Source organism: Leucoraja erinacea, chromosome 6, assembly GCF_028641065.1.
Source record: "Leucoraja erinacea ecotype New England chromosome 6, Leri_hhj_1, whole genome shotgun sequence".
Lineage (NCBI taxonomy): Eukaryota > Metazoa > Chordata > Chondrichthyes > Rajiformes > Rajidae > Leucoraja > Leucoraja erinaceus.
This window is the reverse complement of record NC_073382.1, coordinates 76,751,075-76,767,280: the sequence shown is the minus strand read 5'-3', so window position 1 is coordinate 76,767,280 and position 16,206 is coordinate 76,751,075. Positions and strand designations below refer to the sequence as shown.

The 16,206-nt window shown below is 41.5% G+C and overlaps 1 protein-coding gene across 1 annotated transcript in view; it reads right to left on the bottom strand.

The window, feature by feature from the left end:
- Nucleotides 1-6,770: 6,770 nt before the first annotated feature.
- The window catches only part of arglu1b (arginine and glutamate rich 1b), a 39,446-nt gene continuing 30,010 nt past the window's right edge, over nucleotides 6,771-16,206 (bottom strand). The window contains exons 3-4 of the mRNA XM_055637405.1: nucleotides 15,566-15,649; nucleotides 6,771-7,658 (exon numbers count right to left, since the gene is read on the bottom strand). Of these exons, the coding sequence (XP_055493380.1) occupies nucleotides 7,491-7,658; nucleotides 15,566-15,649 (252 nt within the window). The 3' untranslated portion in view covers nucleotides 6,771-7,490. The remainder of the gene's footprint in view (nucleotides 7,659-15,565; nucleotides 15,650-16,206) is intronic.

Sequence of the window (16,206 nt, the reverse complement as noted above, 5' to 3'; positions counted from 1 at the left end):
ACAAGTGGATTGTTGAGGCAGGACCACATGAACGATAGCTTGGTGTTAGTCTCTCCATCCTCATCTTCTTAAGAAACTCAGGTCAGCAAGGCAACAAGACACTACTGAGCAATGCTTGGTAAATCATACTTGGTGGCCTGCGGTCTGCCCGAAATGCCGTGAAACCGAACTTGGTGGCCCACTCTGCCCGAAATGCCATGAAACCGAACTTGGTGGCCTGCACTCTGCCCGAAATGCCATGAAACCGAACTTGGTGGCCTGCACTCTGCCCGAAATGCCATGAAACCGAACTTGGTGGCCTGCCGTCTGCCCAAAATGCCATGCAACCGAACTTGGTGGCCTGCAGTCTGCCCGAAATGCCATGAAACCAAACTTGGTGGCCTGCGCTCTGCCCGAAATGCCATGAAACCGAACTTGGTGGCCTGCACTCTGCCTGAAATGCAATGAAACCGAATTTGGTGGCCTGCACTCTGCCTGAAACACCGTGAAACCGAATGTGGTGGCTTCCACGCTGCCTGAAATGCCATGAAACCGAATGTGGTGGCCTGCACTCTGCCTGAAATGCAATGAAACCGAAAATTCGGTGGCCTGCAATCTGCCTGAAATGCAATGAAACCGAATTCGGTGGCCTGCAATCTGCCTGAAATGCAATGAAACCGAATTCGGTGGCCTGCACTCTGCCTGAAACACCGTGAAACCGAATGCGGTGGCCTGCACTCTGCCTGAAACGCCATGAAACCGAATTCGGAGGCCTGCACTCTGCCTGAAACGCCGTGACACGAGTCAGTCTGGAATATCGCAAGGGAGAGTCCACAACTGTGATTCTAAGCTGTGAATCAACTGAACTGTGAGTCTGCAATGTACTTGCAATAAATGATTTGTTAGCCTTTAATGACAATGTAATGAGTTGTTTGGCAATTTGGTGGCCTGCACTCTACTTCAAATACTGTGAAATTGAATTTTGTGGCCTGCTTTCTGCCCGAAATGCCGTGAAACCGAACTTGGTGGCCTGCGGTCTTCCCGAAATGCCATGAAACCGAACTTGGTTGCCTGCCCTCTGCCCGAAATGCTGTGAAACTGAACTTGGTGGCCGGCGTTCTGCCCGAAATGCCATGAAACCGAACTGGGTGGGCTGCACTCTGCCTGAAACACTGCAAAACCGAATGTGGTGGCCTGCACTCTGCCTGAAATGCAATGAAACCGAATGCGGTGGCCTGCACTCAGTGAAACCGAAGTTGGTGGCTTGCATTGTGCCTGAAACGACGTGAAACTGAATTTGGTGGCCTGCACTCTGCCTGAAATGCCGTGAAACCGAATTCGGTGGCCTGCACTCTGCTTGAAATGCCATGAAATTAAATTTGGTGGCCTGCACTCTGCTTGAAATTGAATTTCAAGGAATAGCCACAAGTGAGCTGCCAGCCCCCCAGTCCCGTGTGACTGATCTGCCAGCCCACCAGCCCTGAGTGACTGAGCTGCCATTCCAGCAACCCTGAGTATCTGAGCTGTCAGCTCACCAGCCCTGAGTGACTGAGGTGCCCGGCCAGCAACCCTGAGCTGCCAGCCCACCAGCCCTAAGTGACTGAGCTGCCAGCCCACCAGCCCTAAGTGACTGAGCTGCCAGGCCAGCAGCCCTGAGTGACTGAGCTGCCAGCCCTCCAGGCCTGAGTGATTGAGCTGTCAGCCCACCAGGCCTGAGCAGCCAGCCCAAGAATCTATTTGGCGTACAATGTCCATACTAGTCCTCTGGAAACCATCCCACAACACCCATACTAGCGCTCCAGAAAGCAACTGGACACCAATATTGGAATAGGTTGGCCTGCACTCTGCATTGCAAGCAGAGTGCAGCCCAACATATATTCTTACACATGTTTAAATTCAATTAATGAGATTTCAAAACAACTGATGTAGTCGCCAGACATACTGATTCTACATTTCTATACCTCCATCACTTTTTGGTCTTCCATCAATGAAAGGCATATCCTGGGATGGTGAGTGAATTCAGCCTCAAATGCATGATAGTTGTTGGACTGGCCCTAAATTTGGCTTTAATTCTCCAACGGCTTATAAGGATGACGTTCTGATGAAGGGTCTCGACCCAAAACATCACCCATTCATTCCTTCTCTCCCAAGATGCTGCCTGAGTTACTCCAGCATTTTGTGTCTATCTTCACTATACAAGATCATGTGTGTTCAATGTTCATTGTTGCATCCAGGTTCAGTGCCAAGACATATCTGTCCCGTTTCATGTTTTATGTAGTGGGCTGAAAAATAGACCTGGTGTTCTCTTGCACTTCTCCTATCCCCAGGCCATCCAAAGTCCTTTAGACACTGCTGTAATGCAAGAATTGTGTTGGGCACACAAAAAAGCTGGAGAAACTCAGCGGGTGCAGCAGCATCTATGGAGCGAAGGAAATAGGCAACATTTCGGGGCAAAACCCTTCTTCATTGTGTTGGGCAAATTGATTATCAGCAAGCTTACACAGATTACTGGGCTAAATGTATTTACCCCTGGCCGATGTTTCTCTAGAAATTTCCCAGCCTCAATATCCTCAGTGTTTTTTCTTTGACTTCCATGTCTGCATTGAGATGCAAAAAACGTGAAGTCAAATGCTGACAAACTGACCTCATAATTAACAACTTATCTCAGCACTGTCCAGGAACAACACACAAATGTACTGAGCTGTGGGGCTAAAGGTACTATGCTTTTAGCTGTTAGCTTAAGACCAGCTCTGCCTTATATAAGTAAATGAATTTATTACAAAATTTGCTTGAAGAAACATGCCAACCTTGATTGAAAATAAGGGCAGATAAATGATTTGTTTTTATTTCAGTAAAATAATATCTTCATTTTCCTTTTAATTCATTTCTAGTTGCTTGAGGTCTTTGAGCTTTTATTTTAAAAAATAATTTAAATTTTACTTAAAAAAATACAATCATATTATTTGTAATCATTTAAATCTATTTCAACTGTTACATTTCAGATTTTACATAGAAACGTACAGCACAGGAACAGGCCCCTTAGCCCATAATGTCCAAACAGAATGGAATGTCAAGATCAATTAATCTCCTCTGCTGCATGATGCTCCATTCCATACATGTCCATGTGCCTATCTAAAAACATAATATGGTTTTGGTTGCTAAGTAATGCAGGATTTAAAACAGTGAAACTTACTTTTAACATTATTTCGCTAATTATGTTCATGATTCAATCTTATTTAACTACTTTGTAATTTGCTCACATTTTGTTTATTTTTTGAGTAATTTGCTATCATGGATACTTTAGCCTATCACTAATTTTTGTCCATGAAGACGTGCTTGAAATTATGACATTTAGAGAACTATATCTGATGTATGACACTAATGAAATGTGCATTGTGAAGGATACAAGTTTGATGCTTGACTTTTCATTACATAAGGTATTTATAGATCTGCAGTTTGTTTCGTTCAATGAGACAGGCTCCACAGGAACATTTTTATTCTAGAACCCAAGACTGTTTATCAGCTGGAGGCAGATGCAATTGAAGAATTCAATGACAAAATCTAATCTAATCTAATTAAAATTTAAGTTTATGATTAGTGGCTGTTGAGAGATCTTTGCGACTATTTAAAAAAAATAAATGTCCTTTGCAATACGGACTACATTGATTCTTTTGCAGAATGAGTACTTAAGATTCTATCATCCATATGACAACTTGGAATGCGCAAATTAAATCTAAGCCAATAATGAATTAACTAATAGAAAAACTGACAAGCTTCCAATTTTAGCATAAAGCTTATGATTTTTAAATGATAGAAAGCATAGCAAAGGGACACAATTTCTATATATGTAAATTAGGCTAATTAACTTCATTACACTATAATAATCATATCCTTGAACCAACAGGGATAACCTTACACATAGGAAGGACAATCTGTTCAAGAAAGTAGTTTGTAATTAACCCAATCTATTTTGAGATTTAAATAAACTGCATTTGTTATCGTAGGAGCAATGGTGGTAAGTCTATCTTCTGAGAATGATGGCTCTTTACTGAAATGAAAAGCAATAATACCTATACATTTATTTTTATTCAGTTGTACTAATGCTGATATACAAAGGCAAAAAACCACAATACATTCCGTCTCCAAAATGTATTCATAAGAAGGGTCCCTACCGAAACACTTACCCATTTCCCTCCACAGATGCTGACTGAACCGCTCAGTTCCACTAGCAGGTTGTTTTATGTCCAAAATATATTCCATAGTTTTTCCATCTTCATACAGAATTCAATACAACTTCAAGGAGATGAATGTTAAGCATGCAGGACTGCATTTGCTGCTCATTGGGAGAAATGGTGGAGATTCTTATTCATGGGCTGAGCCTTGACCTCACATCTTGGGTTACTCCACTCCTCTATCATGTCATAAAGAGGGCCATTCTGATCACTTCGCACTTTTCACCACCTCTGATTTATTCCGGAAGGAGCGTTGTACTATTTTACTTGAGGATTTACTTCCAACATTTCGATTGCATGGTATATATGCTTTCATCTGGCTGCGCATTTCTGCGATCAGCAATCTGCCTAAATACATGTTTGCTTCCACTTTTGTGGAACAAAACTTACTTTTCCTGGCATTCCGAGATCTCTGTGTCCTCATAAAGGAATCTTTGTAAGTTACCATGCAGGTGGAGCAAGTAATTAAGAAGGCAGAGTGTGGCCTTCATTGGAAGGGATCTGAATACAAGACGAAAGACATCACAAAATGTGTAGGGAGGAACTGCAATGCTAGTTTATACCGAAGATAGACACAAAATGCTGGAGTAACTCAGTGGGACAGGCAGCATTTCTGGATAGAAGGAATGGATGACATTTTGGATTGAGAACCTTCTTCTGCCCCTGAATTCCGAGACGTCTCGACTCGAAACATCATCCAGAGATGCTACATGTCCCACTGAGTTACCCCAGCAATTTGTGTCTATCTTCAAAAGATATCTCACTAGTCATACAAGACCCCAGGGGAATATTGTGCATAGGTTTGATTTCCTTATCTATAAGACATGCTTATGATAGGAGTAAAGCCAAATTGATTCCTGGGAAGAGAGGGTTGAACAAACTCAGCCTAACAGTTGGAGGACAATTTCATTGAAACCATACAAAATACTTAGAGCTTGTCAGAATAGATGCAGGAATAATGATTCTTTTAGTTGGGGTTCCTTAAACTGGGATCAGAGTTTCAATATCAGAGCGGAGTCATTTGGGACAGATTAGAATACCTCTAGTCAGGAGGTAGACAATCCTTGGAATTCTCTTCCGGATGTGGGAGTTCAGCTGCTGAATGTGTTGAGGTCAATAGATTTGTGGACATTAAAGGAATATAGGATTCAATCCCGACTACGGGTGCTGTCTGTACTGAGTTTGTACATTCTTCCTGTGACCTGCGTGGGTTTCCTCCTGCTGAGATCTCTCTTACACCTGCATTACTTATAAAGACCTGTGAAGCCATATGTCCCAAACATTATGGTGCCCAGAAATGGGGGGAACTATGTATAAACACAGCTGTAATTTCTACATGGTGAAACCAAAATGCATAAAAATGGCTTTTAATAAAATCTGACAATGTGCACTTTAACCACATGAGATTTTCTCTATTACAAATCTCAAATTGTGCATTACAGAGGCAAATAAATGGGTCTTTGTCACAAACATTATGGAGGGCACTGTATATGGTTACAATTCTTGGTTTCAATGCAATACATAAATATACATTACACAATGCATAATCAGCATAGCACCATTATGATAGTAAAGTGCCACTGTACAGTAGCAACAGAAGTTAAGAGTAATATAGCACAGAAACAGGCCCTTCATCCAACGTCCATACCAATCAAAATGCCCCCTGTAAGCTAGTCCCATTGGCCTGCATTTGACCCATATCCCCCTAAATCTTTCCCATCCACGTACCTGTCCAAATGTCATTATTTTATTAGTCTCAACTATTTCCTCTGGCAGTTCATTCCAGATACCCACCATCATCTGTGTGAAAAGGTTGCCTCTCAGGTACCTATTAAATCATTCCGCTCTCACCGTGAAACTATGCCCTCTAGTTCTGTGGAAAAAAAAACTCTGGCATTCACCCTATCCATTCTCCTCACAGTTTTGTACATTTCTGTAAGATTACCTCAGCCTTCTGCACTCCAAGGAATAAAGTCCAAGGCTGCCCAACCTCTCCCTATAGCTCAGTACAAAACCGAATCACATTATTTTTTGTATGTTAACTTTAGAGATACAACATGGAAATAGGGCATTCAGCCCGCGCCGACCAATGCTCACCTGTACACGAGTTCCATCCTACACACTAGAGGCAAATTTACAGAAGCCAATTAGCCTACAAACTGACATGTCTTTGGAATGTTTAAGGAAACCAGAGGACCCGGAGAAAACCCACGTGGTCACAGGGAGAACATACAAATTCTGTACAGACAGCACCCATGGTCAGGATTGAACCCAAGTCTCTGTCGCTAATGAGGCAGCAACTCTACTGGTGAGCCACTGTGCCATATGGAATGCAGAAATCTGACTGAACATTCAACAACTGTTAGATGTCGTTTCCAATTGCCCCCATTTTTAGTCATAATGTGCATTTGCAACATACCATTTGAGTGCTTTGCTTAGATGAAAACAGCTTCTATCCAGATTCTTGTTTTCACATTTTCACAAATTAAGCAACTTAACACAATGTGCATTTGCAATGGTTTAAGACGTGCATTAAAATAAAAATACACCACTCTATCATGCATTTAAGACCTTATTTTATTTGTGAAGTTTGTACATTTACAATACAGGGGGAAAAAAAGCAGGCTAACTCTTGCTAAATGATGAAAAACAAATCAGAACATTAAGAGGTGCGTGTACTGCAAATCCAGAACAATAATTCTTCTCACCCCCTCCAAGAAATGTGGTTATTTTCCTTACCTGTGAATGACGGGAGCCATTCCACTGACAACAGCATTAGATTTGTTAACACACCATAGAGACTCCAAAGTTCATTCAGGGTTGCTTGGGCAGTCAATTTCGATTACAGATCCAAAATGTTTTTAAAATGGTATATTTTCCAATTTGTTTCATTTACAGTCGATATTACATCATCCCAATACTACTGAACATTTACATCACATTGGGTTTACTAAGTTGACTACAGCAGAACCCATTTTTAGATCACCTCTACTGATCCCCTTAATCTTTCAAAGTCCCAATCTGCTGCAGCCAATTTGTTATAAAAACTGATGAGGATGATCTCTGCGTGATAACATTTTACATCGGCAAATCAGAGATGCTCTATACAGGGTTCCATTGTACTGATAGATGTTTGAATTTCAGTTTTAAAATCACATTTCTTATTCTGTTAAGAAATGTTGTAGAGCACAGCCCACATCTGATCATTCGAACTTTGTCTTTCCCAAAAACACTTCAACATGAAGCTACAAGGTTTAAAAAAAGAACACAAGCACAAAGTTATCCAACAGAGCTTTTCAGTGAGAAGGACAGCTTTGGCCTGGACTTCCCCTTGCCCAGGATCAGTTTTTGTTCTTCCTTTTGTTGACGCTGTCTTTCTTGCTCAAGCTTCATCCTTTCTTCATGAATTTTTCTTTGCTCTTCAACAATTTTCAATTGCTCCTCAGCCTGTAAATTGCAACAATATTGTTTAATAGCGTAATAATCATTTTTCCAAAAAGAAAATGGTAAAATTATGCAATTAGCTCAAAATAATTGAACAATCTCTAAAACTACTTAGTTTACACAATTATTGGAACAGTGATTGTGTTCCAATCTATTCATTCCAATGAAACATTGAAAAATAGGTGCAGGAGTAGGCCATTCAGCCAACGTGCCATTAGCTTTCCTCATTGCCTGCGTGCTTACTTTCAGAGACTGAAGACTTTCAGTGACTTCAGTACAAGGACACCCAAGTCTCGTTGCACCTCCCCTTTATACATAGGGTCTATGGTATATAGACGCATTGAATTTTTATCTCCTGTTCTGTATTATGTTTACATATTCGGCTGTGCTGCAGCAAGCAAGAATTTCATTGGCCTATCTGGGCCACATGACAATAAAACTTTTGAATCTTGACATGGACTTAAGCAAAAAAGGGTTCTTGGGAAAATAGAGCTACCTTAAATTTAGTTGCGTCTGGTTGGGTAACTATGGTAGGGCGAAGATAATTCCATGCTTTAATTGTGCGGGGAACTCCATGGAGCAGCCAGCATCTCTGGATAGAGGAAATTGGGTGACGTTTTGGGTAGAGACCTTTCTTTAGAATCCCTCTGGTTTTAGTGTTTTTAGTTTAATTTAAAGATGCAGCGTGCAAACAGGCCCTTCAGCCCACGCCGACCACCAATCACCCGTACAGTGGTTCTATCCCATACATTAGCAATGCAAGTCAAGAGTCACGAGTGTTTTATTCTCTCATGTCCCAGTTAGAACAATGAAATCCTTCCTTCAACAACAGAATATGTAAACAATATTATAAACGAGAAAACAAAAGTGTATATATTTATAATATATATTTATGTGTGTATGTACAATATATACACACACACACACAATTTCCCTCCTGGGATTAATAAAGTTCTATCTTATAGTGCGTGTGTGAAGGAAGGAACAGCAGATGCTGGTTTAAACTGAAGATAGACACAAAAAGCTGGAGTAACTCAACAGGTCAGACAGAACCTCTGGACAAAAGAAAAATATTACGTTTTGGGTTGGGTCTGAAAAAGGTTCGGGCATACCTTTGGAATGTGGAAGGAAACAAGGAGAAAACCCTTGCGATCAAAGGGAAAAGGAGCACACATATTCAGGATCAATTCCAGGTCTCTGGCACTTTAAGGTTTCAACTTTATGGCCAATCTACTGCCCCATAGTTTTGCACAGATTTGAAACATACAGTAGCTGTAAAGGGGGACATAGCGTCACTTAGAGATTTAAGACTGAAAATGGGTAGTTTCTTTTTTTAGTAACCAAAGTTATCAACGTATAATTTTTTGTGTGTTGGAAAACAAAATATAGTGGCACAGTTGGTGGGCTTGCTGCCTCACACGCCAGAGATCTGTGTTCGATCCTGTCCTCGGGCACTGTCTGTGTTGAATTTGCACATTCTCCCTGCAAGCGTGTGGGTTTCCTCCCACATCCCAAAGATGCATTGGTTTTGTAGGTTAAATTGTCTCTGTAAAATTGCCCCTAATGTGTAGGGAGTGGGTGAGGAAAGTGGGGTAACCGAACTTGTGTGAATGGGTAGACAAAAATGTTGGAGAAACTCAGCAGTTGAGGCAGTATCTATGGATCGAAGGAAATAGGCAACGTTTGACAAACTGATGTCGTGGGGGGGGGTGGGAAAAAGAAAGGAAGAGGAAGAGACAGAAGGCTATGGGAGCTGGGAATAGGAGGGGGAAGGAGCGAGAAAGCAAGGAATACCTGAAATTGGAGAAGCCAATGTCCATACCACTGGGGTGTAAAGGACCCAAGCGAAATATGAGGTGCTGTTCCTCCAATTTGTAGTGGGCCTCACTCTGGCCATGGAGGAGACCCAGGACATAAGGGTCGGATTTGGAATGGGAGGGAGAGTTAAGTGCTGAGCTACCGGGAGATCAGGTTGGTTATTGCAAACTGAGTGGAGGTGTTGTGTGAAGCGATCTCCAAGCCTGTGCTTGGTCTCATCGAGGTTGATCATACGATGAATAATCCAACCACATTTTTGTTTGGAAGTGGAAAGAAATAATAGAAATTGCATTCATTGCAGCACGTAAAAAGAGTTGAGATACTGTATATACTGTATTATAATTTTGCTGCATGTCATTGTGGTGTATATATATCATGTCTTGATTGGTGAATATGTTTAGTTTGTGACTTTATTTGAAACAGAAATAATATGTGAATACTTCATTGAGCATAATTCTGACTGGTAACTACACTCTTCGTCTGAGCACATTATCGCACGCGTCATGCAAGCCTTCATAAATGACCACCTAAACTGTCATTTGGCAACCTAAAATGCTGCCTAGGTTGCCCGGCTGGAAACCGAGAAAAAAAGTTGTGAGAGCCCTGATACTGCATCTGCCATGCATCTATCTGTCCATTCCCCCAACCTATCCAAGTCACCGTGCAGCCTCACAGCATCCTCACCGCAGCCCACACTGCCACCCAACTTTGTGTCATCCGCAAACTGGGAGATGTCACAATTAATCCCCTCATCTAAATTGTCACTGCCGTTAATTCTTACTCTTTGTTTCCTGTCTGCGAACCAGTTCTCTATCCATGTCAATACCCTACCCCCAATACCATGTGCTCTAATTTTGTACACTAATCTCTTGTGTGGGAACTTGTCAAAGACTTTTTGAAAATACAGATACACCACATTCACTGGCTCTCTTGTTACATCCTCAAAAACTTCCAGAAGATTAGTCAAGCATGATTTATCCTTCATCAATCCATGCTGACTTTGACCGGTCCTGTCACTGCTTTCCAAATGCGCTGCTATACATCTTCAACAATCAACTCCAGCATCTTTCCCACTTCCGATGTAAGGCTAATTGGTCTATAATTCCCTTTTCTCTCTCCCTACTTTCTTAAAAAGTGGAGTTACATTGGCTACCTACCAGCCCACAGGAACTGATCCAGTCGAGAGAACATTGGAAAATAATCACCGATGCATCCACGATTTCTAGGGCCACCTCAAACACTCTGGGATGCAGACCATCAGGCCTTGGGGATTTATCTGCCTTCAATCCCAACAGTTTACCTAACACCATTTCCTGACTACTGTGAATTCCCTTCGGTTCCTCCCTCCCACTAGATCTTCAGTCCCCTTGTATTTCTGGAGATTGTGTCTTCTTTAGCGAAGAGAGAACCAACGAACTTGTTTAACTGTTCTGCCATTTTCTTGTTTCCCATTATAAATTCACCTGTCTCTGATTGTAAGGGACCTACATTTGTCTTCACTTTTCCTTTTTACATATCTAAAGAAGCTTTTAGTCAGTTTTTATCATCTCCACAAGCTTTATTTCATCCTCTCCCCCCCCCTCGTAATTAACCCCTTTGTCTTTCTCTGAGCTCCAACTTCTCCGCCCTCCAGTTTGCTGCTTCCTCTGGCCAATTTACATGCAATTTCTTTGATTTCCCTTGTTAGCCATGGTTGAGCTGCCTTCCCAGTTTTATTTTTTCGCCAGACAGGGATGAACAATTTTTGGAGTTCATCCGTGCGGTCCATAAATCGTTGCCATTACATCTCCACCGTCAGCCATTTAAGTATAATTTGTCAGTTTCATGATATCTCAATACATGCTCTATAAACAGCTTGTTGCACAATTAGCAATAGCTGTAGGCAATAAAATGAAGACGAGATTAAGGTACTTGTAATACTTTCTTAATTACATTTGGAACTTGAGGCAATTCCATTAAATATAGGACCAGGTGTATTAGAACAAGCTACAATGTCCCTTCAACTTTAAACAGGTCATGAGTTTAGAAGTTGTAATATAATTCCAATGATGATCTCAGCAACTATAAAGTGACAAATTGTGAAACTTAAACCAGCAATTAATCAGTGACTATGGTAGAATTAATGCAAGCAGGCCAAGTAACTAACACTGGGAAAGGTTGTGGCAAAATAAGAACTCAGCGCTCAATGTATTATGTAATTGAGATCTGCTTGATTGGTCAGTGACCAAACCATGCAAAATTTGGCTTATCATTTTTGGTGGATAATGGAACTCACATATATATATATATATATATATATATACACATTCCCACAGTCTATTTTGATTTTTTTTCCTCCCACAGTGGTTTCTGGAGGGTTAATGAAAGTCAATGGAGTGTATGCTCCTCCAGTAAAATGTGGGAGATCAGGGAAAAGTCAAATGTAGTAATGACTACGTTTGTATAGAGTGTTACCAAATGCAGCTCAGCTGAACTTCCATGAATCAGTTGGAGCAGCAGTTGGACTCACTGAAGGGTTAACAGGAGGCAGAGTGCATCTTAGATTAGACCTTCAGGGACACAGGTGATAGCCCCTTCTCCCCCGCCGGTCACACATCTACTCTGTTGATTCATAGAAACAAGGAACTGTAGATGCAAGTTAATACACAAAGGGACACAAAGTGCTGAAGTAACTCAGCAGATCAGGCAGCATCTCTGGAGAACATGGATAGGTGACATTTTGGGCTGAGATCCTTTTTCTAGACAGATTGCAGGGGGGAACGACAACAAGAAAGCGAGCAGGGAGAGGCAAAACAAAACATGGCAGGTAATACAGAGGCAGGGGTACAGAGAAGGTTCACCAGACTGATTCCTGGGATGGCAGGACTTTCATATGAAGAAAGACTGGATAGACTTGGTTTATACTCGCTAGAATTTAGAAGATTGAGGGGGGATCTTATAGAAACTTACAAAATTCTTAAGGGGTTGGACAGGCTAGATGCAGGAAGATTATTCCCGATGTTGGGGAAGTCCAGAACTAGGGGTCACAGTTTAAGGATAAGAGGGAAGTCTTTTACGACCAAGATGAGAAAATCATTTTTTACACAGAGAGTGGTGAATCAGTGGAATTCTCTGCCACAGAAGGTAGTTGAGGCCAGTTCATTGGCTATATTTAAAAGGGTTAGATGTGGCCCTTGTGGATAAAGGGATCAGTGAGTATGGAGAGAAGGCAGGGATGGGATACCGAGTTGGATGATCAGCCATGATCATATCGAATGGTGGTGCAGGCTCAAAGGGCCGAATGGCCTACTCCTGCACCTATTTTCTATGTTTCCATGTTAATACATGGGGACTGGAAAGTTTTTTTTTGATAGGCAGATAGTTGGAATAAAGGCCAAAGATAAAAGCAAAAGGTTGGAGTTGTGAAGATTGAGGAAGGAAAATAGCAGGAGGGGATAAATTGGTGGCAGTCTAGGTAGAGCTCGTGGGGGGGAGGGGAGATGAGGTGTGGGGGTTTAGTGAATTACTTAAAATTGGTGAATTCAATGTTCATACCCAAGCGGAAAACGAGGAGTTGTTCCTCCAGTTTGCATGTGGCCTCACTCTGGCAATGGAGGAGCCCAAAGGAGAATGCCCAAGACAGAACATTCTGCATGGGAATGGGAGTTAAAATAGTTTACAGGTTTACATCTTTAGATACTCTTAGGGAGATGCATGTGGGGGGGGGGGGGGGGGGATGAGGTAAGACCCTGGGTAGGAAAGTAACACCAGCCAAAGCAGTGGCACCACCACTGGCTCGACTGTAATGCAGGCAAGGACATGGTCTATATGTGCATTAGTTATTTGGGACTTTATAGTAAGGGGACAGATAGACATTTCTGTGGCCACAAGCAAGACTTTGGGATGAGCTGATGTCTCATGATGCCATGGTTAAGGATGTTCTTGAGCAGCTACAGAATATTCTGAAAGGGGAGGTCAAGCAGCGAGGGGGTCATAGTCCATATTGACAGTAAAAACATAAGAAGACTGATGGGGTCCTGCAAAGAGAAATTAGGGAGTAAGGTAGAAAGTTGAAAAGCAAACATTGAGGATTGTAATTTCCAGGTCGCCCCCTGTGCTAGTTCCAACGAGGATAGGGCAAATAAACGCCAGACTGATGAGTTAGTGCACTTGGGTTTCAGATCATTGGGATCTCTTCTGGTTCAGGATGGCCTGGATAAAGATAGGTTGCACCTAAATGGGAGGGGGACACAATATCATTGCACTGTGCTACCCAGAGTAACATTTCAGCAAGTAATATGGTTGGAAGAAGAGCTGTATTGACAATTCAATGCCCTAGGATAACATTTTCAACTGTGATAGCGCGTGGTGCAAAAAGGGATATGTCATAAAGCTAATCAATGGGAGTATTATGGTAGTACTCTGGAAGAATATCCTGGAAGCATCAGTCAATAAAACTATAAGGGTAGTGTTTTGGAATAAGAAAAGAATGATCACTTTAATGGGGTTGTACAATAGGCCTCCAGTTGTAAGCAGGGACCAGAACAGGTATGTAGGCAGATCACAAAAGGTATAAAAGCAACAAGGTGGATCATGCATTAACTATCCCATAATAGACTGGAATTACTTTGCAAGGAACTTTGATAGGGAGGAATTAGTGAATTACATTCAAGGGTTTTCTGAGACATTAAGTAGAGAGCCCCACTAGTGAGGGGGTTTATGCAGAAGGAGATACTTAACCTTATCATATGGAATGAGAATATACGAGTGATAAAAGTTACTGTGGATGAACTCTGTGGGAACAATGACCAAGAACTGCATGCTTCCGATGGTTGTGGAAAAAGATAGTTGATCCTTGAGTTAGGGCACTAAATTGGGTGAAGGCACATTTGAATTACTTAAGACCTGGGAGGGTTAGTTTGGAAGCAGCTGTGGAGGGGAAAAATAACATCTGATAATTCTAAAGATGGTGTGATGCTTCTAAAGATGGTTAAGAGTTCAGATTCAGCATGTTCCTGCAGGAAGTGATGCAAAAATGGAAACCCAGGTTATCAAAGGATATTGAAAACTTTATCAGGAAAAAGTATATGGCCAATTAAGGAAATTGGTATTAAGCATGTCACTTGAGGTTTATAGTGGATTAAGAGAAAATTAAAGAAATCATGAGGGTAAATGGGTTCATTAAATTACCCTGTAAAATTCTTAATCCAACCAAGTGTGTTAGAAGCAGGAGAAGCAGGAAAATGACCATAACTTTTTTAATACTGAAGATATGAAAGTGAATTAGGTATCAAATTAAAGTTATTTTTATGCTTTCTTGCTTTTTAATGGAGCTGTGTAATGTTGATGCGCAGAGACATTTTACCATGCAGGTCCATAGCTCCCTCACAGTGACAACACTTAAACAGAATTGCAAAAAAGGCATTTGCTATGCCTGCCTTCACATACCGAGGCATTGAGTTAAAGTTGGGATGTCATTCTGTATTTGTACAAAAAAATTGTGAGATGATACGGAGTATTATGTACAGTTCTGGTCATCACACTACAAGGAGGATGCAATTGCGAGTCCCAGACAACGTTGCCAAGAATGGAGAGCAATAGTTATAAAGATATTGGATGTGCTGCGTTTAATGTTACTAGGGTGGGGGAAATCCTTACAAAAATATTTATAATATATGATGGGACACATAGATGGTTGGGGGGGGGGGGGGGGGGGGGGGGGGGGGGGGGGGGGGGGGGGGGGGGGGGGGGGGGGGGGGGGGGGGAGATCTATCTTCCCTAAGGGTAGGGTAATTTTGGACAAGAGCATACAAGTTTAAGTTAAGTGAGAAATTTAAAGGTAGTCTGAAAAGTGAACTTTTCAGACGGCGGTGAATATCTAGAATAAGGTGCCATAGAAGGTAATGGAGGCAGATATAATTTACAAGGCTGAAATGACATTTGGAAAGGAACTTAAGCAGGAAAGAGGGATATGGCCCATATCTAATGCAGGAACATGGGATTAGCATAGATAGGCATTACAGTTGGTATGGTTGAGCAGGGCAAAAGGGCATGTTTTTGTGCTATACATTGCTATGATTCTCTTAAATAAGCAACCATACATTCACACTTACCAACTTAGCCTGAGCTTCTGCTATTTTTCGATTATTTTCCTCCAATATTCGCTCAAGTTCTTCTCGTTTAGCTCGTTCTTCCTCCTAAATAGGAGACAATAAAATGTTAATGGAGCGAAATCATTTTAAGATTGTATCTAGACTAGCTGCTTCTTCCCTTAGTATCCTTTCCTTCACTATGCCCAAGACAGCCACCTTTTTTATTGCTAGTCATTCTGGTAAACTATTCTGCCCCTAGTTACAATTCTTCCTGAATTATATCATTCCCCCACCCCCAGCCCTCAAACAGCAAAGACCCACACCCTTTTTTTCTCCAGTCTTGCTGATATTACTAATTTCTTTAAACCACACATAATACAACTGCTAAAAAAACTTTACCAATTACATTAAAAAATAAAAAACAAATAGTTTTTTTTCATCAATTACAAATACCTACGTATGCTTTACCTATAACTCCATTAATCAGCATTAAAAGTTGAATATTTACTGTCTCGTCCAGTGTCCTGCAGAGTGTGCTCCTCGGCTGCCATATGCGCCAGCTTCCTCTTTAAACTGATTTGTACTGTTAGCTTGGCAACACCTGCATCAGCAGCTCAGCCAATAACAAGAAACACAACACAACGCAGGCTGAGCTGAGGAAT